This window comes from Carcharhinus amblyrhynchos, chromosome 35, assembly GCF_965287045.1.
Source record: "Carcharhinus amblyrhynchos chromosome 35, sCarAmb.v2.hapA, whole genome shotgun sequence".
Taxonomy (NCBI): domain Eukaryota; kingdom Metazoa; phylum Chordata; class Chondrichthyes; order Carcharhiniformes; family Carcharhinidae; genus Carcharhinus; species Carcharhinus amblyrhynchos.
The window spans coordinates 1132092-1156676 of record NC_137358.1 but is presented as its reverse complement, the minus strand read 5'-3'; the positions used below and the strand labels follow the sequence as shown (position 1 = coordinate 1156676).

Here is a 24585-nt window from a genome sequence, read left to right as displayed (position 1 = left end):
CAAGTTTCTCTCTCCCTCCAGTTCCTAATTTATAACTTCATAGAGTCATTTCATAGAATCTTACAGTGCAGGAAGCAGTCATTCGGCTCATCGAGTCTGCACTGACCACAATCCCACCCACGCCCTAGCCCCATAACCTCACGCATTTATCCTAGCTAGTGCCCCTGACACTAAGGGGCAATTTTCCATGGCCAATCCACCAAACTTGCACGTCTTTGGACTGTGGGAGGAAACTGGAGCACCCGGAGGAAACTCACGCAGACACAGGGAGGATGTGCAAACTCCACACAAACACAATGACCCAAGCCGGGAATCGAAATCAGGTCCCTGGCACTGTGAGACAGCAGTGCTTGCTACTGTGCTGCCCTATAACTGAAACATTTATTGCATTCTCTGTAGTGAAGACAGAAGCAAAATATTTGTTCATTCCCTCCGCATTTTCATTGTTATCGACTATTAACTCCTCATTCTCACTCCCTCGAGGACCAACGCTCTCTTTAACTACCCTTTTAATTTTTTATACATCCTCAATCATTCCCAGTATTGGTCACCTACCAGTAGTGCTGCGTGTCTCCCTGGCCGTTTGCTTATTACAGTCTTTGCCACGGCTTTCTTCCTCGACATAAACATCCTCCATGCATATTCTGTCAACTGCTGCTTCTCCTCACACTCAGTTGTGAGATCAGCGATCTGTTCCTGGTATAATTCGACCTCCTCCCTATACTTGGCCTGTAACTTAGCCAGAGAGTCTGTGTCAAACAAACAGACTTCAGTTAGCGACATCAATCCCAGTTTCTCTTTACTCCAGTCACACCGTCCCCACCAACCCCACGGAGATTGGAAATAAAAACAGAAAGCGCTGGAAATAGAGATCAGGATTAGCAGCATCTGGGGAGATAAAGATCAGGGCCAGCAGCATCTGGGGAAATAGAGATCAGGATTAGCAGCATCTGGGGTGATAGAGATCAGGATTAACAGCATCTGGGGAAATAGAGATCAGGATTAACAGCATCTGGGGAAATAGAGATCAGGATTAGCAGCATCTGGGGAAATAGAGATCAGGATTAACAGCATCTGGGGAAATAGAGATCAGGATTAGCAGCATCTGGGGAAATAGAGATCAGGATTAGCAGCATCTGGAGAGATAGAGATCAGGATTAGCAGCATCTGGGGAGATAGGGATCAGGATTAGCAGCATCTGGGGTGATAGAGATCAGGATTAGCAGCATCTGGGGAGATAGGGATCAGGATTAGCAGCATCTGGGGAGATAGAGATCAGGGTTAGCAGCATCTGGGGAGATAGAGATTTGGATTAGCAGCGTCTGGGGAGATAGAGATCAGGACCAGCAGCACCTGGGGAGATAGAGATCAGGATTAGCAGCATCTGGGGAGATAGAGATCAGGGTTAGCAGCATCTGGGGAGATAGAGATCAGGATTAGCAGCATCTGGGGAGACAGAGATCAGGATTAGCAGCACCTGGGGAGATAGAGATCAGGATTAGCAGCATCTGGGGAAATAGAGATCAGGATTAGCAGCATCTGGGGAAATAGAGATCAGGATTAACAGCATTCGGGGAAATAGAGATCAGGATTAACAGCATCTGGGGAAATAGAGATCAGGATTAGCAGCATCTGGGGAAATAGAGATCAGGATTAGCAGCATCTGGAGAGATAGAGATCAGGATTAGCAGCATCTGGGGTGATAGAGATCAGGATTAGCAGCATCTGGGGAGATAGGGATCAGGATTAGCAGCATCTGGGGTGATAGAGATCAGGATTAGCAGCATCTGGGGAGATAGGGATCAGGATTAGCAGCATCTGGGGAGATAGAGATCAGGGTTAGCAGCATCTGGGGAGATAGAGATCTGGATTAGCAGCATCTGGGGAGATAGAGATCAGGACCAGCAGCACCTGGGGAGATAGAGATCAGGATTAGCAGCATCTGGGGAGATAGAGATCAGGGTTAGCAGCATCTGGGGAGATAGAGATCAGGATTAGCAGCATCTGGGGAGACAGAGATCAGGATTAGCAGCACCTGGGGAGATAGAGATCAGGATTAGCAGCATCTGGGGAGATAGAGATCAGGATTAGCAGCATCTGGGGAAATAGAGATCAGGATTAGCAGCATCTGGGGAAATAGAGATCAGGACCAGCAGCACCTGGGGAGATAGAGATCAGGATTAGCAGCATCTGGGGAAATAGAGATCAGGATTAGCAGCATCTGGGGAGATAGAGATCAGGATTAGCAGCATCTGGGGAAATAGAGATCAGGATTAGCAGCATCTGGGGAAATAGAGGTCAGGATTAGCAGCATCTGGGGAGATAGAGATCAGGATTAGCAGCATCTGGGGAGATAGAGATCAGGATTAGCAGCATCTGGGGAGATAGAGATCAGGATTAGCAGCATCTGGGGAGATAGAGATCAGGATTAGCAGCATCTGGGGAGATAGAGATCAGGATTAGCAGCATCTGGGGAGATAGAGATCAGGATTAGCAGCATCTGGGGAAATAGAGATCAGGATTAGCAGCATCTGGGGAGATAGAGGTCAGGATTAGCAGCATCTGGGGAGATAGAGGTCAGGATTAGCAGCATCTGGGGAGATAGAGATCAGGATTAGCAGCATCTGGGGAGATAGAGATCAGGATTAGCAGCATCTGGGGAGACAGAGATCAGGATTAGCAGCATCTGGGGAGATAGAGGTCAGGATTAGCAGCATCTGGGGAGACAGAGATCAGGATTAGCAGCATCTGGGGAAATAGAGATCAGATTTAGCAGCATCTGGGGAGACAGGAATAAAGTTTATCGAGTCGAACATGGATCTTCTTCAGTTCTTCTATTCCAGAATTCAACTCAAAAGGCTAAGTCTGTTTCTTTGAATCTTTTCTGTCAACATTGGATTTAAACTCATTCCCATCGTTTCCACGACAATATTTCTATAATCAGACTGTCCTCTTCACACCCTAATCTGTTCCTTACCGATGAACCTCACGTAACGTTGTTCATAGTCTGAGTGAGATCTTTTTAATTCGACTTTTGACTCATCTGTCTTCTTCTTCCGATAGTAATCCGCCAGTTTGTTCTGTACTTGGTTACTATGATTCCTCAACCTCTGCCTTTCCACAAATAACGCCTGAGGAACAATAAGAGGAAAGGAAAGGATTTTATTCAGCTTTGTATTTTACACCAGTGAATCTACCTCTCAACTTCTCGCTATTAAATTAGAATGGAAAAAGTAAAGTTTATTTATTAGTCACAAGTAGGCTTACATTAACACTGCAATGAAGTTACTATGAAAATCCCCTGGTCGCCACACTCTGGCGCCTTATTGAATACACTGACACGGGGAGACCGTGCAGACTCTGCACAAGTTGGGAATCGAACTTGGGTCTCTGGCGCTCCGAAGCAGCAGTGCTAGCCACTGTGTCACTGGGCCACCCTCAAACATTGGATCTTACAACTGATTCATTTACCTGGCTTCATTTAGTTTTCTCTTGTTCCTACAACCTACAGGCTTTTAGAACCCAGAAGCAAATAAATTGAAACAAAGGATGAGAAACAGTTTTCGGGAGTATGTCAGTGCAATGACTATTGTAAATATGAGAAAAAAGCAACTCTTAAGAATTTGTTTAGAGAATGAGAGTATTGCTGGATAGGCCAACCTTTACTGCCCACCCCCAGTTGCCCTTGACAAGGTAGCCTTCTTGAGCCATTGCAGTCCATGTGATGAAGGGAGGGAGTGCCAGGATTTTGACCCAGGTGCAGTGATGGAACTGTGTTTTCAATTCAGGACAGTGTTTGTCTTAGAGGGAAAGTGATGGCTTCCTTGTCCTTCCAGGTAGTAGAATTCATGGTTTCAAAGATGCTCTTTGAGGACCCTTGATGAGTTGCTGTATTGTGTCCTGTAGACGGTACAAATGTGGCCACAGAACCTTGGTAGCGGAGGGAGTGGATGATCTAAAGGTCTGTTTCCTCCTGGGTGGCTTCAGCCTCTTATCTGTTACGGCTGTCCTTATCCAGACAAAAGTATTTCATCTCACTCCTGCCTTGTGCTTGGCAGATGATGAACAGCCTTTGGGGAATCAGGAGCTGAACTACTCACTGCAGAATTCCCAGCCTCTAACCTGCTCTTGTAGCCTTTGTAGTTTTTAGTTGGCTGGTCCAGTTAAGTTTCTGGTCAGTGGTAACCCCAAGGCTGTTGATACTGGGGGATTCAATGATGGCAATGCTGTTATATCAAGTGGAGGTGGTTCGATTCTCTCTTGTTGAACATGCCATTGCCTGGTATGTGTGTGGCACAAATGTTACTTGCTACTTATCAGATCAAATCTGAATGTTGTTCATATCTTCCTAAATGTGAGCTTGAACTGTTTCAATCTCTGGTGATTTGTCAACGGTGCTGAACGTTGTGCAGTCATCAGCAAACATCCCCTCTTCCGATCCTATGGTGGATGAAGCAACTGAAGGTGGCTGGACCAAAGAGCTACTCCAAGTGACTCCTGCAGCAATGTCGTGGGGCTAGGTGGCCCAGTCAACAACCATAATCATAATCTTTGTGCTCCAACCAGCGGACAGTCTTCCTGATTCCCACTGACTCCAGTTTTGCTCAGTCTCCTCGACACTCAGTCAAATGCTGACTCGGTGTCACACCACAGCTTTGGAATTCAGATTTCCTGTCCCAGTTTGAACTAGGACTATAATGGGGTTTGGAACATAGCAGAACCCAAACTGAGCATCAGTGAGCAGTTAGCAAGTGTCATTTAATATCACTGTTGACAATAGCTCTCATCACTTAGCTAATGATTAAGTGCAGACTAACAACATAGTAATTGCCCTGACTTGTTCTGCTTTTTATAAACAAGAACTTTCTGGGCAATTTTCCACATTATCAGCTAGATTCCAGTGCTGTAGCTGTAATGGAACAGCTTTGTTACAAGCACAGCTAGTCTTAGTTCTGGAGTGCAGGCGTTTAGTACTAAGGCTAAGATATTGGCAGGACCCACAGCTTTTGCTGTATCCAGTGCCTTCAACCACTTCTTGATATTACATGGATCAAATCAAATTGATCTGTGTTGCTGGGAACTTTTGGAGGAAGTCAAGATGGATCATCCAATTGGTAATCTTGGCTGAAGATGTTTGTAAATGCCTGGTCTTTGCACTGACATGCTGGGCTCCAAATCATTGAGGGTGGGGATATTTGTGGAGTCTCCCCTCCAGTTACTTGCTTAACTGTCGAGCATCATTCGCAGTGATATGGCAGGACTACAGAGGTTAGATCTGATCCACGATGATGGAAGCTCTGTCCAGTGCAAGCTGCTTCAGCTATTTTACACACTTGCGGTCCTGTGTTTTCACTACCTTGGTACCTCATTCTGAGGTATTCCTGGTGCTGCTCTTGGCATGCTCACCTGCACTCTTCATTCAACAGAGCTGATACCTTGGCTTGGTGATCACGGTAGCGTGGGGGATATGCCTGGCCATGAGGTTACAGATTGTGCTGAGGTACAATCCTGCTGCTGCTGATGGCTCACAGCACTTCATGGATACCCAGTCTTGAGCTGCTAGATCTGTTCTACATCTTACATTTATATAACACTTTTCACAGGACATCCCAGATCACTTGCTTTTTTTAATTCGTTCCAGGGACATGGGCGTCTCTGGCTGGGCCAGCATTTATTGCCCATCCCTAATTGCCCTTGGAGGGCAGTTGAGAGTCAACCTGGCTCTGGAGTCACATGTAGGCCAGACCGGGTAAGGACGGCAGATTTCATAGAACATAGAACACTACAGCACAAACAGGCCCTTCGGCCCACAGTTTGCGCCGATCACATCAACACCTACCAATCCATAGACCTATCTATAACCCCCAATCCCATTAAATCCCATATACTCATCCAGAAGTCTTTTAAAAGACCCCAGCGAGTTCACCTCCACCACCACCGACGGCAGCCGATTCCATTCACTCACCACCCTCTGAGTGAAAAACTTACCCCTAACATCACTTCTGTACTTGCCTCCCCGCACCTTCAATCTGTGTCCTCCCGTAGCGACCATTTCAGTCTGGGGAAATAGCCTCTGAGAATCCACCCTATCTATTCCTCTCAACATTTTATAAACCTCTATCAGGTCGCCTCTCAACCTTCGTCTCTCCAAGGAGAAGAGTCCCAGCTCCCTCAACCTATCTTCATAAGGCATGTCTCCCAATCCAGGCAACATCCTTGTAAATCTCCTCTGTACCCTTTCAATAGCTTCTACGTCCTTCCTATAGCGAGGCGACCAGAACTAAAGGACATTACTGAACCAGATGGGTTTTTCCGACAATCAACAACAGTTTCATGGTCATCAGTAGATTCTTAATTCCAAATTTATTTTTATTGAATTCAAATTCCACCATCTGCCATGGCGGGATTCAAACCCGAGTCCCCCAGAACATTAGCTGAGTTTCTGGATTAGTAGTCAAGCGATAATACCATTAGGCCATCGCCTGCCCAGCCTCTGAAGTGGTTTTGAAGTGTAGTCACTGTAGCAATATAGGAAATGTGGCAGGCAATTTGTATTCAGCAAGATTGCACACACAGCAATGTGATAATAATCAGACACTCTACTTTGTGATGTTGACTGAGGGATAAATGCAGTCCCAGACACAACTCTGCTACCCTTTATTGAAATAATGCCATGTTTCCCATGTGAAAGAGCTGCTGGAACTTCAGTTTAACTTCTATTCACCTTAGAGCGGAGAAAATTAAGATAATTGACAGAACTGTTTAAAATTATTGAAGAGTTAAAGCAGACAATGGCTTTAACAATGGCTTTCAATGGCTGAAGGGTTGCTAACTTAGATTGGATGATTTTTAAAAATTCATTCATGAGGTGTGAGTATCACTGGCTCAGCCAGTATTTATTGACCATCCCTAACTACCCTCCATTTCAGGGGGCAGTTGAGAGTCAACCACATTGCTGTGGCTCTGGAGTCACATGTGGGCCAGACTGGGTAAGGACAGCAGATTTCCTTCCCTAAAGGGACATTAGTGAATCAGATGGGTTTTTCTGACAATTGTTTCATTGTCATTATCAGACATTTAATTCCAGATTTTTAATGAATTCAAATTTCACCACGAGTGAAGCCAAGTCCCCAGACCTCGCCCTGAGTCACCAGATCACTTGTCCAGTGGCGATACCACGATGCTGCCACCTCCCCATGTTGGCAAAAGAACAAGGGGTGACATGTGGAAAAAATTGCTAATGTAAAGAGTGGCTAGAATTTAGAACACACTGCCCTACAGATTGATGGAACAGATACAATTGTAAATTCCATTAAGAAATTTGGATAAATACTTGAGGAAATGATAAGAATAAAGGAAAATTTGGAGATATGATAGAGTTTTAATTTAACGGGCATTCACAACCAAGCTAGTTTTTTTTCCATGTGATGGGAACATTTTTGGCTGCAGAACTGGTTGGGGCTCCCTAAAGTGGGATGCCATTTTTAGGCAGCACGGTGGCACAGTGGTTAGCACTGTTGCCTCACAGTGCCAGGAACCTGGGTTCAATTCCTGGATTGACTCACTGTCTGTGTGGAGTTTGCATGTTCTCCCAGTGTCTGTGTGGGTTCCCTCTGGGTGCTCAGGTTTCCTCCCACCTTCTGAAAGACGTGCAGGGTTAGGGTGCATTGATCCGACAGGCAGCAGATTGTGGTGGCTAAGGGAATTTCACAGTAACTTCATTGCTGTGTTAATGTAAGTCTTATTGATAACTAATAAACAAACTACTTTATGTTCAAAATCATGAGGTGGCTTACAGAGTGGATAGTGAGAAACTGTTCCAGCTTACAAAAGAATCGAGAACGAGAGGGGCACAGATTTAAAGCGATTTGCAAAAGAAGTGAGTAAAACTTTTATAGTAAAACTTTTGTCACCCAGTGAGTGGTTGGGGTCTGGAATGCACTACCTGGAAGTGTGATGGAGCCGGTTCAATTGAGATGTTCGAGAGGGCATTAGATGATTATTTGAACAGAAACAATGTGCGTGTGTACAGAAAAAAGGCAGAAGAATGACACCCAGCCATGATGTTTGTTTGGAGAGCCAGAATGGACCAAATGGCTTTCTTCTGCATCGTAACAATTCAATGATTCTGTGAAAAAATGGGATTAACTAAGCTGCTTTTTGACACAACAATGTAGATTCGATTGGTCAAATGGCCTCCTTCTGTGCTATTCTTTTCTATGATTCTATGATGTGAAAAATGGAACTACCAACAGTGCAGCAATCCCTCAAGCCTGTATTGGTGAGTCCCAACTTAAATTATGTGCTCAATTCTCTGGAGTGGGACTTGAGTCTAAGGTTATTCGACTCACAATGTGGCAGCTATCTTGTCTACATACAATAACGAGAATATGGCCAAAAAAGACATGGAATAGAGAATACAGCAAACTAACTGTGAGAGCAAAGTGCCAGGAAGTAACATAAAGAAAACAGAGTAAGAGAGAGAGAGAGGTAGTGCTTGATAGACTAACGGGACTGAAGGTAGACAAGTGCCCAGGACCAGATGGAATGCATCCCAGGGTTCTGAAAGAAATGGCAGCGGTGATAGCGGATGCCTTAGTCATTATTTATCAAAATTCGCTGGATACCGGGGAAGTGCCGGAAGATTGGAAAACAGCTAACGTTACGCCGCTGTTTAAAAAGGTAGCAGACAAAGGGCAGGGAATTATAGGCCTGTTAGTTTAACATCTGTAGTTGGAAAAATGCTAGAATCCGTCATCAAAGAAGAAATAGTGAGGCACCTACAAAAGAATGGTTTGATCGAGCAGACACAGCACAGATTCGTGAAGGGGAAGTCGTGTTTAACGAATTTATTGGATTTATATGAGGATGTGACTAGTGCGGTAGACAGAGGGGAACCGGTGGATGTGGTGTTTTTAGATTTCCAAAAGGCATGTGATAAGGTGCCTCACAAAAGGTTGCTACAGAAGGTTAGGGTGCACGGAGTTGGGGGTAAGGTGTTAGCGTGGATAGAGGATTGGTTGTCTGATAGGAAGCAGAGAGTTGGAATCAATGGGTGCTATTCTGGTTGGCAGTTGGTGACTAGTGGAGTGCCGCAGGGATCAGTGCTGGGGCCTCAACTGTTTACCATTTACATAAATGATCTGGAGGGGGAGGCTGAGTGTAGGGTAGCGAAATTTGCTGATGACATGAAGATGAGTGGAAAAGCAAATTGCGTGGAGGGTGTAGAAAGTCTGCAGAGAGATCTGGAAAGGCTGAGTGAGTGGGCGAGGACCTGGCAGATGGAGTATAATGTTAGCAAGTGTGAGATTATCCACTTTGGTAGAAATAATAGTAGGAGGGATTATTATTTAAAAGGCGAAAAGCTGCAGCATGCTACGGTGCAGAGGGACCTGGGGGTCCTTGTGCACGAATCGCAAAAACCCAGTCTGCAGGTGCAGCAGGTGATCAAGAAGGCAAATGGGATGTTGGTCTTTATAGCGAGGGGGATAGAATATAAAAGCAGGGAGGTCTTGCTGCAACTGTGCAGGGCACTGGTGAGGCCGCAACTGGAGTACTGTGTGCAGTTTTGGTTGCCGCATTAGTGGAAGGATGTATTGGCCTTGGAGGGAGTACAGAGCAGGTTCACTAGGCTGATACCAGAGATGAGGGGGTTAGCCTATGAGGAGAGATTGAATAGACTGGATCTGTACTCGTTGAAGTTTAGAAGGATGAGGGGGGGATCTTATAGAGACTTACAAGATAATGAAGGGGATAGATAGGGTAGAGGTAGAGAGATTCTTCCTGCTTAGAAAGGACAGCAGAACTAGAGGGCACAGCCTCAAAATAAGAGGGGGACAGTTTAGATCAGAGTTGAGGAGGAACTTCTTCACTCAAAGGGTGGTGAGTCTCTGGAATTCTCTGCCCATTGAAGTGGTGGAGGCTACCTCGCTAAATATATTTAAGTCACGGGTAGACAGATTTCTGATAGACAAGGGAATTAAGGGTTATGGGGAGAAAGTGGGAAAGTGGAACTGATCCACTTCAGATCAGCCATGATCTTGTTGAATGGTGGGGCAGGCTCGAAGGGCTAGATGGCCTACTCCTGCTCTATTTCTTATGTTCTTATGTAAGAGGACTATTAAGGAAGGGATTTACCTGATATTTGAATTCCAGTTCCATTCGATCAAAAGCTGCTTGTTCATCTTCAATTGCATCTTCTTTCTCCTCCTCGATAGGTGACTCTAACAAAAGATAAAAGACACCATTTAAAATGATATCTGGGCTGGTGCAGCATCTGATCACAAATCTATTGAATTCTGTTGTATGTTCCTTACAGCAGCATTAGGAATAATTACAAAACCTTTCCCGAAGATATTCTGCATGCAACAAACATGGATATCGAGGGAACAAGTGACAATCTTACATAGCTGAGCAAGGCAAGATGATGGATTCTCCTGGTCCTGCATTTAGCTGCGTCAGATTATCTGGATACAATGCACACACAGGAACTGCTCGAGGAGAACTCTATGCCAGGAAAGGAACTTTCCCAACTCCTGTATATGAATTTAAATGAAGGGAATGTCAGACAAACTCCAGGATGAGTGCGTGCTTCTATCTGGCTGACACTCCTTCACATCCTATGGTTCATCAGGCAAAGTACAAGGAAAATCCACCCCGAGATTTTCATCTAGTTGAAACCACTCTCCCGCTTCTTTGATACCCAACTCTGGTGTGGATATCCCACCTAACTTATTGGTTAAAAAGCATTTCTAATCATCATCATGGCGACAGATTTGTCAGTAAATTGATAGTGGTCTTTTCTTCCTTAGTTCCCAACTTCCAATGTGCTTCTAAATCAAAAGTCTATTCTTAAAGTTTATTTATTAGTCACAAGTAAAGGCTTTACATTAACACTGTAATGAAGTTACTGTGAAATTCCCCTAGTTGCCATAATCCGGTGCATGTTCGGATCAATGCACCTAACCATCTTTCAGACTGCGAGGAAACTGGAGCACCAGAAGGAAACCCACACAGACACGGGGAGAACATGCAAACTCCGCAAAGACAGTGACCCAAGCTGGGAATCGAACCCAGGTCCCTGGTGCTATTAAGCAGCAGTGCTAACCACTGTGCCACTGTGCCGCCAGGTGCCGGATATTATCTTCCTTTCTCTGTACAGGGAAGATAATGCACCTTTCGTGGTCCTTTGCAAGCTGCACCTTCCCTCTTTACCGAGTGCCACCCAGTTATTGATAACCTAATCCAACTTCGTATTGGTAAGACTTGCTCTGTGCCACCCACTTTTGTGCTAATCGTACCTCTCTCTGGTGTCCCAGGTTCTAAGGTTGGGAGACGTTTTGCAAATTCCTCCTTTACAGGACCATCATCGTGAGTTAAATCTTCACCAATGATAGGCAGCGGTTCTTCCTTCTCCCCTTCTGAAAAAGTGCTACTTGTGGGCAAAGGTGACGTGATCTTCTCCAGATCCTTTGAAAAAGTTAAACAATATAAATAAGATGTATTGACGTGGTAGCAGGGTTGGCATCGGAATGGAAAGAATTTGGATTGGAGCGAGTGTCAAATCTTCTTCAGTCCAAAATGATATTCGCCAATCACCATCTAAAATAAATTCTGCGTAAAAGTTGACCGACAGATTTTATTGGTGTATTATTTATTGTTGGCATACATACAGCAACCGCACTCAATAACGGTTTCATTGCCAATTGTACAGCAAATTGTCTTAATCTCAGATTTCAGCTCTTATGCTCACCTGTGTTTATGACCCACTCAAGAATCATAGAATCTCTACAGTGCAGAAGGAGGCCATTTGGCCCATCGAGTCTGCACCAACCACAAACCCACCCAGGCCCTATCCCCATAATCCATGCATTTATGCTAGTTAATCCTCCTGACACTAAGGGGCAATTTAGTATGGCCAATCAACCTCATCTCACATCTTTGGATTGTGGGAGGAAACTGGAGCAGCCGGAGAAAACCCACACAGAGATGGGGAGAATGTGCAAACTCCATACAGACAGTGACCCAAGTTGGGAATCCAACCTCGGTCGCCTGGTGCTGTGAGGCAGCAGTGCTAACAACGGTGCTACCGTGCCGCCCCAGTTTACAGATTACACAACTCTCAACCAAACCCAAGATATTACTTAGCTCCCATGTCCAAACTTACCACACATTGTGATGCTGGGACACACTGACCAATAAAGTACCAGGTTTGATCTCCAGTTAGTCGGGGTCCGCTGGAGCTTTGGTCAGGACGTGACAATTGACTTAAGCACTAAACTAACCAGGGAGAAGGAAACAGCCAAGTTTCCTGCTCCTGTCTGCTCCAGAAAAATTTGAATGTGGAAAAAAAACAGCACTGAACTGGACTATGATGGCCCTGCATTCTCAGTTATACTACACATGAAGTTAATTGGATGATGTACTGAAAACGTGGTGATGTACATACAGAAGGAAAGCATCAAAAAACAGGGCAAAATGTTACTACATGTGATTACGCGGTGCTTCCACACTCCAGGCAATAAATTCTATATGATACATTGTCATGAGCCCGTCTAACCGCAGACTTTTAATATTGATTCTTGGAGTTTATGTATTGATTGAACTATTGCTCATTTGGATAAGGAGCAGCTGTGCCCCTGGTTGAAGATTCAGTCACAAAGGGACATAGATTCAAAGTGAGGGGCAGGAGGGATGTGACGAAAAGCATTTTTACCCCAAGGGTGGTGAGAATCTGGCATGCGCTGTCTGAGAGGGTGGCGGAGGCGGGATGCCTCACATCCTTCAAAACGTATCTGGATGAACATTTGGTACATCATAACATTCAGGGCTATGGGCCAAGTGCTAGCAGATTGGATTAGGTGGGAGTTCATGTGGTTCTAATGTGTCGGTTTTGATTCGATGGGCCGAAGGGTCTCTTCTCTGTATGATTCTATGATTCATACACATTCTGTATGATTCTGTATCATATAGAATCATATTCTATATTAATGTAGTATTCTACATAATTCTACCATATAGACTTCTGTATGATTCTATGATTTTGTTCATAAGGCATTTCCAGGATGTTAAACTTTATTGCAGCAATATATATTTGAACAATTTAGGGGATGAGATTGATTGTTACCAGTGTGTTTGTATTGGTCAGGTGGCTTTCAATTGGAAAAGTTCATTATTATCCAACTGCCTGTTTATTGGTAACCAAGACCAATCACAATTTTAACGATCTAACCAGATTCAAAGCCACAAGTTGCAGGTTTTAAACAAATAGACAGAATTGTGGAACAGGATCTCCCAAAGCATCAGCAAAAACCCTCAGGCAATGAGTTCAACACTGAGCCACACAAGAAGTCATTGTGAAGGAGGCTGAATGCTTGGTCAAAAAGATGGATTTTAAGAAGCAGCTTGAAGGAGGACAAACAGGAAGAGGTGGAGAAGTTAGGAGAGGCAATCGCAGAGCTTAAGGCCTAGAAAGCTGGAGGCACACCAACCACAGGTTAACCAAAGAGGGTGAGTTGACTGAAGGAAGTGGACATTCATGAGAAGTCAATGTCAGGGATCTCCAAGAGTTGTATACCTGGAAAGGATTGTAGGGATAGGGAAGGGTGAGATTCTGGAGGAAGGTCTGCCGTATGAGGAGAGACGAAGTCAGTTAGGATTATATTCACTGGAGTTTAGAAGAATGAGAGGGGTCTCATAGAAACTGAGAAAACTCCAACAGGGTTAGAGAGGGTAGATGCAGAAAGAATGTTCCCATTGGTGTGGGGGGAGTCCAGAACTAGGGGTCATAGTTTGAGGATAAGGGGTAAACCTTTTAGGACTGAGGTGAGGAGAAGTTTCTTCACCCAGAGGTGGTGAATGTGTGGAATTCACTCCCACAGAAAGTAGTTGAGGCCAAAGCCTTGTGTGATTTCAAGAAGAAATTAGATATAGTTCTTGGGGCTCATGGGATATGGGGAGGGATCAGAATATTGAATCAAAATGAATGGTGAAGCTGGCTTGAAGGGCAGATGGTCTCCTCCTGCTTCTAGCTGCTATGTGAACAAAGTACACCTACAGTGCTATTAGGGAGGGGTCCCAGGACTTTGACACAGCGACAGTGAAAGAACAGTGACATATTTCCAGAATGGTGTGTGGCTTGCAGGAGAATTTCCAGATGGTGATCTTTCACTCAGTGGCATTTGTTGGGAGTTTGGAAGTACCACCTTGACTGAACAGAATTTAAAGCAAATTACAAACAGCAGTATTTCAGACTGTTATGGAGCATGGGAGGTCAGAGGGCAGCCAGGAGAAATTCAAACAGTATAGAGGTGATAGAAATATGTGGGTCTAGTGAAAGGTCAATGGCCTGAAACATTAACTCTGTCTCTCCCTTCCCAGACACTGCCTGATCTACTGAGTGTTTTGAGAATATTCTACTTTTTACTTTTAACAAAAGCAGGGATGAGATTTCAGCAATGTGGCTGAGACAAATGATGTTAGAACATAGAACAGTACAGACCCTTCAGCTGTTGATGTTGTGCCGAGCTATGTCCAATCCCAAGATCAAGCTATCCCACTCCCTATCATTCTGGTGTGCTCCATGTGCCTGTCCAGTAACCGCTTGAAAGTTCCTAAAGTGTCCGACTCCACTATCATAGCAGGCAGTCAATTCCAGCCACTTTCTGAGTAAAGAATCTACCTCGGACATCCCTCCTATATCTCCCACCATGAACTTTATAGTTATGCCCCCTAGTAACAGCTACATCCACCTGAGGAAATAGTCTCTGCACGTCCACTCTATCAATCCCCCTCATCATCTTATAAACCTCTATTAAATTGTCTCTCATCCTCCTCTGCTCTAAAGAGAAAAGCCCCAGCTCCCTCAACCTTTCCTCATAAGACCCACCCCCAAACCAGGCAGCATCCTGGTAAATCTGCTCTGCACTCTTCCACATCTTTCTTATAGTGAGGTGCCCAGAACTGAACACAATATTCCAAATGTGGTCTCACCAACGTCCTGTTTAGTTGCAGCATAATCCCACGGTTCTTAAATGTGGAGATTTAATTAGCTAATCTTTACGGTAGAGCTAATATTAAATCAGCACCTTAACTCAAGGTCAGATGGGTCCCAGAAGTTGCCAATGGTCTGGTTCAGCTGGAGGCAGTGGACATCAGAATCGTCAGAATTTGTGCAAGTGCTGAATACAGCAGGGGTGATCTTACCAGAATTTGGCAAAGTGTCAGGCTTAGTCAGAACACTGACCTGTAACTCTCCAGTTGTGCAGACCAGCTTTCTCTCCACATTTCGAGCTTCTTGAAAGAAAATAATGAGTGGGCGTGGTTTCTGCCGTCACTCTGGCAGGGTTAGAGCCAGCAACAGGCTCTACAAAAATCAGGGCACCATCTTTACAGGGTTCCCTAATCAGAAATAAATATAAACTCTTCCCCTTCCTCCAAGATCATCATCAGCATTTCTACCCTCACCCCCCCAAACCTGGTTACTGCTTTTCTCACCACACATACATAAATAACACCCCCCCCCCCCCCAACGCATCCCACCCCACGCACCCCCCCCCCCCCCCCCCCCCCGGGGCTCCCACCAGATTCAGGCTCTGGCACAGCCTAGCCAGCTTCCTCTCCCCCCAGGGACCATACTTATCTTTATGACCTCAGAGGGATCCCTTTGTCAGGTTTATGTTTTTACAAACCTGCCAAGATAGGAATATCTCACAAGGACAGCACAGTGGTTAGCACTGCTGCCCCACAGCGCCAGGGACCCGGGTTCGATTCTGGCCTCGGGAGACTGGCTGTATGGAGTTTACACATCCTTCCTGTGTCTGCGTGGGTTTCCTCCAGCATTCCAAAGATGCTTTGGTGAGGTGGCTTCACTGTGCTAAATTGCCCCTAAGTGTTGGAGATTAGCAGAGTAAATACATGAGGTTACAGGCCAGGACCTGGGTGAGATTGCTGTCTCTGCAGGCTCGATGGGCTGAATGGCCTCCTCCTGCTCTTTAAGTGTTCTGAGGGGAGATCACGAGGCAAGAGGACTAGATGATTAGATATAAGTTTATTTAGATTATGATTACATCACTGGTGAGGGGCAGGGGGAATAATCAGGATCTCACTGGCGAGATTCACAATTTCTGCTTTCCTCAGGATTTTGTTACCCCCCCATGGCCAGTCCCACACACAGAGAATCTGGGCTCAAGTCCCTCCCAATAGCTTTGGTCTTCCTAATCTTTACTTGGGGGTGTTTAAGGTCCTACGGGTGTGGATATCGGACAGGCTATCTGAAAAAACAAAAGCAGTACAGCATAACATGCAGAATATCGGGAAGTAAATTGGCTTCAAACAGCCTAAAGAGATGCAGGAGGCAAACAAGGCTCCTTCTGCTCAATGGGTGTAATTAACGTGTGATAAACCGACAAAGGCAGTTCCCATTATCAACGTGGGCAGAAGAATTAATAAGTAGATGGTGTATTATTTTCATCACCAATTGAATCATTTGTGAAAACAGGAGCAGATACTCACTACACTCTTTGTTGCAGTCACTTTGAACTCATCTGTTTCCTCTCCTTCTGAATGAAAAAAACTCACAATTATTGTTTATCTTTACATTCATCAAATCAAGTCCAAAAGCATGGATGATTAAACAATGTGATGGAGAATTTAATCATTTGATGTTGTGCCCATTCCCCCTTGTTCCTCCAAACCTCCTCGCTCTCCTCTTACAATTTGTTACAACTGAAATCATGGCTCACCATTCTGCCCCCTGCTCTCTCAGCCCTCCCTGCATCTTAGCCCTTCCTTCTCACTGCAAGCTACAAGTTCGGAAGAGCCAAGCCTTATTATCCTTTAATCACAGCTTCTTGCTTTGGCTAATCTGGACTTGTTCAATCTTGTTGATGTCCTACCAAGAGGTCCTTAGCCTTGACCTCAGTCTGGGCAATTTAAAAAGGTTGTTAATCTGAACTTAAACTACCAGCTGTTCCTTCTCCCAAGAAAACGAGAGAGTGTGCAATTAGTTATAAATATATTTTCAAAATTTTGTACATGTTTCTTACTCCAAGCTATCCTATATATATCTTCTTCATGATGATTTCTTCACACTAATCATTATTACTACCCTGGAGTCACTCTGATTTACAGAAGCAATTCCCAGTGGGAAAGATAATTTTTTCTGTTGTAAATACATTCTTTGTCTTTTAACACCTTGCTGTTTAATAGTTGAGCCTAAGTATTGAATACTTTTCAACAGGAGGCTATGTACTCAGGTTCTTCAGTTACTGCACTGCTTTGAACGAGATCAGTTTCCGAATGATGTCTTTTATTCATGTACTCAAACATACCTTCATTGCCACTTGCTTCCGTTTTTTTCTCTAGTGTTTCCTCTAAGACATCATTACTGGCAAGTTCCTGAATTTCTTGGAACACTACTTCACTTTCAGGAGATAGATTTATTTCCTCCCTCTCATCACTGACCACAGCTTCCACGGGAGGAACTTCAACCATTTCAGGTGCCACCTCTCCTTCTGCTGTTTCTTCAGTTACCCCTGAAGTGACGTAGAGAAATAAAACAATTACATCCTTTCCAGCAGAACTGAAAGGCACCAGGACAAAGGATCACATGGGCGGCACGGTGGTACAGTGTTTACCACTGCTGCCTCACAGCGCCAAGGACCCAGATTCAATTCCCGGCTTGGATCACTGTCTGTGTGGAGTTTTCACATTCTTCCCGCAGCTGCACGGGTTTCCTCCGGGTGGTCTGGTTTCCTCCCACAGTCCAAGGATGTGCAGGTTAGGTGGAATGGCCACGCTAAATTGCCCCTTCGTGTCAGGGAGATTAACAGGGTAAATGTGTGGGGTTACGTAGAAGCAAATGATTGCGGATGTTAGAATCTGAAACCAAAAGAGAAAATGCTGGAAAATCTCAGCAGTTCTGGCAGCATCTGTAAGGAGAGAAAAGAGCTGACACTTTGACAAAAGGTCATCTGGACTCGAAACATCAGTTCTTTTCTCTCCTTACTGATGCTGCCACACCCGCTGAGATTTTCCAGCATTTTCTCTCCTGGTTACGGGGATAGGCCTTGGTGGAATTGTTGTTGGTGCAGTCTCGATGGGCCAAATTCAATTCCAAGACCACTCATGCCCGAATACATCTTTACTGGCCCCAAGGATTGCTCTGTGACTATTGTCAATGCCTGTGCAGAATGAGGCAGGGTAATTACTCTAAACACTGCACCCGTTCATTCCCCGTACACCTCCCATCAGCTCTGATTCTCGATCTGGTAATCTGCATGCTAAGGTAACAAAACTAACTCAAGCAAGTTTGTGACTGGCACACACTTGAAACTGTGACTTTCTCATTTTTAGAGCTGAGTGGCCAGCCATGGTGGTGACTCTTTGACATTGTTTAATACACTTTCTTTCACCTTGTTCCTGAGCTGTGCTTTCAGCCTCTATCTGCCCCTCAGAAGGGGCAGCGGTAAATGCCTGCTGTGCTGAAATTTCTGCAGCCCCTTCTTCCTCTTCATCTCCTTCTTTGGTAACAGTGTCTGAGATTAGAAAAAAAAGAAATACTGCAGTTTGTATCTGATCACACCGAGGTGTAACAGGGTGGCATTAATCAGGATTGGCAGGTTGGAGAATGCTACCTTACTAATTTCATGACAGTTAGAAAGGAATTCTGTCACTCAGGTCATTCCAAAGCGATTCAGAGTCAATCAGTTACTCTTAAAACATAGTCGCTGTTGTAAGGTCAGGATATTTGCAGGTACGTATATCGAGAACTGGAACTGTTATTTTATTTGACAGTTTTGTGGGAAATTAGTCATGAACTGGGTGGCATAGTGGCTAGCACTGCTGCCTCACATCACCAGGGACCCAGGTTCAATTCCGACCTTGGTGTGGAGTTAGCGCGTTCTCCCCGTATCTGCGTGGGTTTCCTCCGGGTGCTCCGGTTTCCTCCCACAGTCCAAAGATGTGCATGTTAGGTGGATTGGCCATGCTAAATTGCTCCTTAGAGTCCCAAAATGTGTAGGTTTGGGGGAATAGCAGGGTAAATATGTGGGGCTAGGGGGATAGAGTTTGAGTGTGACGGTCTGTCGGAGAATCAGTGCAGACTCAATGGGCTGAATGGCCTCTTTCTCTACAGAAGGATTCTATCACCCGACTAACTGGTGCCGGATCATTCCATCTTGGACAGCCACAGATTGGGAGAGAACTAGCAGCCCTGTGCACACAGCCCTGAGAGCTGAGGAAACAAAGGATAGTGGGTGCAGCAGGCCTGTTACATATAAACCAGGCCGAGACTCTAAGGCAATGTTTAGAGAATGCTGCGTTGCCAGCAGTGCCTTGTTTGGAATGCAAGATACTTAAGTCCTGTCTGCTCAGATGTAAAGGGACTCAACAGCAATATATAAACTCTCCCAGTGTCTGCTGTGACAGTCAGCAGCTTTGGTAGGTGGGCGGAATGGCATCAACTGAACCATTCCTTTGGAACAATCCCCTGACACAGCTGGGAATTCTGGAGGCAGTAAACTGCCCTGTTCTCCTGGGAGAGATGTGTGGAGATGGAGAGCAGGAAAATCATCGGCCAGCTTGTTATTAAGCTTTGCATTCTTCTTAGAACTGTTAGCTTATTACAATTGTTTCCTCATCACAGAGTACAGACAGTACTTTAGGTAAAAGTGTAGGTGACAACCCAGGCTTTCTGCTGACGATTAGGAGGAAGCCCTGAACTAAATATTCACACTTGTTTTAAATTTGAGTAAGTCAAAATACTGAGTTAGAAGCGGCGAATCCAGTGTGATGGTTTTGTGAAATAGACTCTTATTAAAACACTGGTTTTAAATCAATAAAAATTAATCAAGTAGAACTTTTAAAACCAGCTTTGGGCAATGACTCACCTTCCTTTAAGTGGGCTTGCTGAGTACTTGACTGTTGCTATTTGGGGAGGAAAATGAATAGGCATTAAAAGTTTGGATCAATGTTTGGATCAGAATCATTGGTGTTTACACCAAGAAAACAGGCCCTTTGGCCCAATTTGTACATGCCACCCAGTTTTTACCACTAAGCTAGTTGCAATTGCCCACATTTGGCTCATATCCCTCTATACCCACTTCACCCATCTAAATGCTTTTTAAAAGACAAAATTGTATCCGCCTCTACTACTGCCTCTGGCAGCTTGTTCCAGACACTCATCACCCTCTGTGTGAAAAAATTGCCCCTCTGGACCTTTCTGTAACTCTCCCCTCTCACCTTAAACCTATGTCCTCTAGTTTTAGACTCCCCTACCTTTGGGAAAAGATGTTGAATATCTATGCCCCTCATTATTTTACAGACCTCTATGAGATCACCCCTCAGCCTCCTACATTCCAGGGAAAAAAGTCCCAATTTATTCAGCCTCTCCGTATAACTCAGACCACTAAGTCCCGGTAGCATCCTAGTAAATCTTCTCTGCACTCTTTCTAATTTAATAATATCCTTTCTATAATACGATGGCCAGAACTGTACACAATATTCCAAGTGTGGCCTTATCAATGTCTTATACAACTTCAACAAGATTCCCAACTCTATATTCAATGCTCTGACCAATGAAACCAAGCATGTTGAATGCCTTCTTCACCATCCTGGCCACATGTGACTCCACTTTCAAGAAGCTATAAACCTGTACCCCTAGATCTCCTTTCTCTACTGAATCGATTGAGACAGAGAGAAGACTGCAGATTGGTTTAAAGCCAAGTTTACAAAGGTGGAAAGTTAGTTGCATGAATTGCACCAGACTGAGTCAACATCCAAACACTTCTGACATGAAAAGTCTGCGCCATTCTCTTTGCTTTATGTATTAATCAGACTGGCTTAACCCCTGGCAGAACTTCACGTGACCTCCCATTGCTCTGGATCAATCACCCATGTAACTTCATCAGCGCTTAGCCATTTGTTTTAAATGTTTGTTTGATTTGCTGCAAAACTTCACGGCAGGAACTAGTGTACGTATCTGATCACAGCATTAGGCTGCAACACTTGGCAAGTCCAGCGCAAGGTCTGTCAAATCCACTGGATCAATTGCATTTATGTGGGAACAGCTTGGAGATATGATCAGGTGGCATAAAAATGCTAATTTCATTTTCTGTCTTCTGAAAAGGTGCAATAAATATATATTAAACTATTCAGTTTGTTCCAAGTACCAAGATTTCAACGTGCATGAGCCAACCAGAGTTACATTTCCAGATTTAAGGAGATGGAAAGACTGAAGCTACCAGGCTAATGTATAATTACTGAGATGTAAATACATTGCTCGATTAATGTAATTCCCTCATGTCTAAATGTGCTGAGTTATCTGAACTTTTACAGGACTGCTGAAGGAGTGATTGCTGAGAACCTGGATTGGAGAGATTCAGGAAAGGTTCTCCCTCCTGTGTAACCACCCACTTGGTCAATCAGGGTCAGGGTCTCTGTATTGGCACTGACTGGAATCCTCACAGAGAAGGGGCACTGGGACAAGGGGGCACTGGGGAAGAGGCACAAGGAAAGGGAGCACTGGGGAGCAAGGCACTGGGGAGCAAGGCACTGGGAAAAGGGGCACTGAGGAAGGGAGCACCTGGGGGAAGGGGCACTGGGGGAAAGGGAACACTGGGGGAAGGGGCACAGGGTAGGGGCACTGGGGAAGGGGCACTGGGGGAAGGGGTACTGGGTAGGGGCACGGGGGAGGGAACACTGGGGGAGGGAGCGGCACTGGGGAAGGGGCATGGGGAACAGGGCACTGGGGGAGGGAGCGCCGGGGGAAGGGGCACAGTGGGAGGTCCTGGAAAGCCCCTCAACCCAGACGGCCAATCAGCCGCCGACCCAGCGCGTCAATTACAGGGAGCAACCAATAGGCGGGTGAGGTGGGCGGGGACTATTCTGAGTGACAGCTGATGTACCCAATAGCAATGGGGAGTGAGCGGGGCCAGGCCTGCGGCTTGCTGCCGGTGGGAGTGAAGCCGCGGATTGGATTAAAGTGGGCTTCAGTCCAGGCCCGGGGATGGGTGAGCGGCCCTCCGCCTGGGTTAGCGGAACGACCCGGGTGTCGGTCCTGAGGGAATGACCCCGATTCCAGGCTGGATTCCCCCCCGCTCCCTGCCCGCATCTTTACCTCACTGAACTTCACCATCTCGGAGTCGCGGTTACTATGGAGACCGCCGCGTCCCGTACGTCACCATGGCCCCCCGCCGTGAGCGAGACCCCGCCCCCTGCCCAGGCCCCGCCCCTTGCCCAGGTCCCCAGGGTGAAGTGTCAATTACAAGCGGGGAGCTGCTGGGGGGGGGGGGGGGCACGGGTTCAGGGTGAGAGGGGGAAAGTTTAAGGGGGATGTGCGGGGGAGGTTTTACACCCAGAGGGTGATGGGTGCCTGGAACGCGCTGCCAGAGGAGGTGGAGGAAGCAGGCACATTAACAACATTCCAGAGGCATCTGGATAGGTACATGGATAGGGAGGGAATAGAGGGACATGGGCCGAGTGAGGGCACAGGGTTTTGTTTTTAGCTTGAGCCATCATTTGATTTGATTTATTAAGAACATAAGAACTCCGTGCAGGAGTCGGCCATTCGGCCCCTCGAGCCTGCTCCGCCATTCAATAAGATCATGGTTGATCTTTTCATGGACTCAGCTCCACTTACCCGCCCGCTCACCATAACCCTTAATTCCTTTACTGTTCAAAAATGTATCTATCCTTGCCTTAAAAACATTCAATGAGGGAGCCTCAACTGCTTCACTGGGCAGGGAATTCCACAGATTCACAACCCTTTGTGTGAAGAAGTTCTTCCTCAACTCAGTCCTAAATCTGATCCTTGTTATTTTGAGGCCATGTCCCCTAGTTCTAGTTTCACCCACCAGTGGAAACAACTTCCCTGCTTCTATCTTATATATTCCCTTCATAATCTTATGTTTCTAAAAGATCTCCCCTCATTCTTCTGAATTCCAATAAGTCTAGCCCCAGTCTATTCAGTCTCTCCTCCTCTGATTTATATCACATGTATTGGTATACAGTAAAATGTATGGTTTCTTGCACGCTACACAAACATAGCATACTGTACATAGAAGTAAAGAGAGGGGAGAAATGTAGTGTTACTGTCATAACTAGGGTGTAGAGAAAGATGAACTTAATGTTAGGTAAGTCCATTCAAAAGACTCTTGGCAGCAGCAGGGAAGAAGCTGTTCTTGAGTCGGTTGGTACGTGTCCTCAGACTTTTGTATCTTTTACCCTATTGAAGAAGGTGGAAGAGAATGTCCGGGGTGTGTGGGGTCCTTGATTATGCTGGCTGCAGCGGGAAATATAGGTAACGTCAGTGGGTGGGAGGCTGGTTTGAGCGATTGACTGGGCTTCGTTCACAACCCTTTGTAGTTTCTTGTGGCTTTGGGCAGAGCAGGAGCCACACCAAGCTCTGATACAACCAGAAAGAACACTCTCTTTGGTGCATCTGTACAAGTTGGTGAGTCATAGCAGATATGCCAAATTTCCTGTCTTCTGAGAAAGTAGAGGCATTGGTGGGCTTTCTTAACCATAGCATCAGCACGAAGGGACAAGGAAAGTTTGTGGATAATCTGCACACCTAAAAACTTGAAGCTTTCAACTATTTTTACTTTGTCCCCATTGATGTCAACAGGGACATGCTCTCCTTTATGCTTCCTGAAGTTGATGACTATCTTCTTCGTTAAGTTGACATTGAGGGAGAGATGATTGTCGTTGTACCAGTTCACCAGATTCTCTATCTCTTCCCTGTACTTTGTCTCGTCATTGTTTGAGATCCAACCCACTACGGTGGTGTCATCAGCAAACTTGAAGATCGAGTTGGAGGGAAATTTGGTCACACAGTCATAAGGGTATAAGGAATATAGCAAGGGGCTGAGGACACAGCCTTGTGAGGCACTGGTGCTGAGGATAATCGTAGGGGAGGTGTTGCCTATCCTTACTGAGTGTGGTCTGTGAATTAGGAAATTCAGGATCCAGGAAGGTGCCGAGGCCCAGACCACAGATTTTGGAGGTGAGTTTTGTAGGAATAATGGTGTTGAAGGCTGAGCTGTAGTCTATGAATAGGATTCTGACATAGGTGTCCTTGTTATCCAGGTGTTCCAGGGAGATGGAATAAGTTTATGATATTATTGTCGTAAGTAGGCTTACAGTAACACCACAATGAAGTTAGTGTGAAAATCCCCTAGTCACCACACACCAGCACCCGTTCAGGTACACTGAGGGAGAATTTAGCACTGCCAATGCACTTAACTAGCACATCTTTCATACTGTAGGAGGAAACTCACACAGACACGGGCAGAACATGCAGACTTCACATAGACAGTGACACAGGCTAGGAATTGAACCTGGGTCCCGGGCTCTGTGAGGCAGCAGAGCTAACACTGTACATTCGTAAAATGGATTATAAAGCACTATGGGACATCTGCAGGTTGTTGGCTTTGTATTTTACTCTAACATTGCTGCCTTTGTTGAAAATATACCTCAATTATGCAAATATCAATCTACATTATCAATCTCAAATATTCCAGCTAGTCACAGATTGTTGAGGTGGAATTAAAACACTTGAGAAGTTATAAGTGTTATATTTGTACA

The 24585-nt window shown here is 45.3% G+C and overlaps 1 protein-coding gene across 1 annotated transcript in view; it reads right to left on the bottom strand.

Moving 5' to 3' along the window:
- Positions 1-22191, bottom strand: part of LOC145361701 (cilia- and flagella-associated protein 184-like) — a 29758-nt gene extending 7567 nt beyond the window's left edge. The window contains exons 1-9 of the mRNA XM_080217617.1: positions 22118-22191; positions 19890-19926; positions 18414-18536; positions 17331-17534; positions 16513-16559; positions 11301-11469; positions 10138-10223; positions 2978-3131; positions 556-749 (exon numbers count right to left, since the gene is read on the bottom strand). Coding sequence (XP_080073743.1) covers positions 556-749; positions 2978-3131; positions 10138-10223; positions 11301-11469; positions 16513-16559; positions 17331-17534; positions 18414-18536; positions 19890-19926; positions 22118-22135 — 1032 coding nt within the window. The 5' untranslated portion in view covers positions 22136-22191. The remainder of the gene's footprint in view (positions 1-555; positions 750-2977; positions 3132-10137; positions 10224-11300; positions 11470-16512; positions 16560-17330; positions 17535-18413; positions 18537-19889; positions 19927-22117) is intronic.
- Between the last annotated feature and the right edge of the window lie 2394 nt (positions 22192-24585).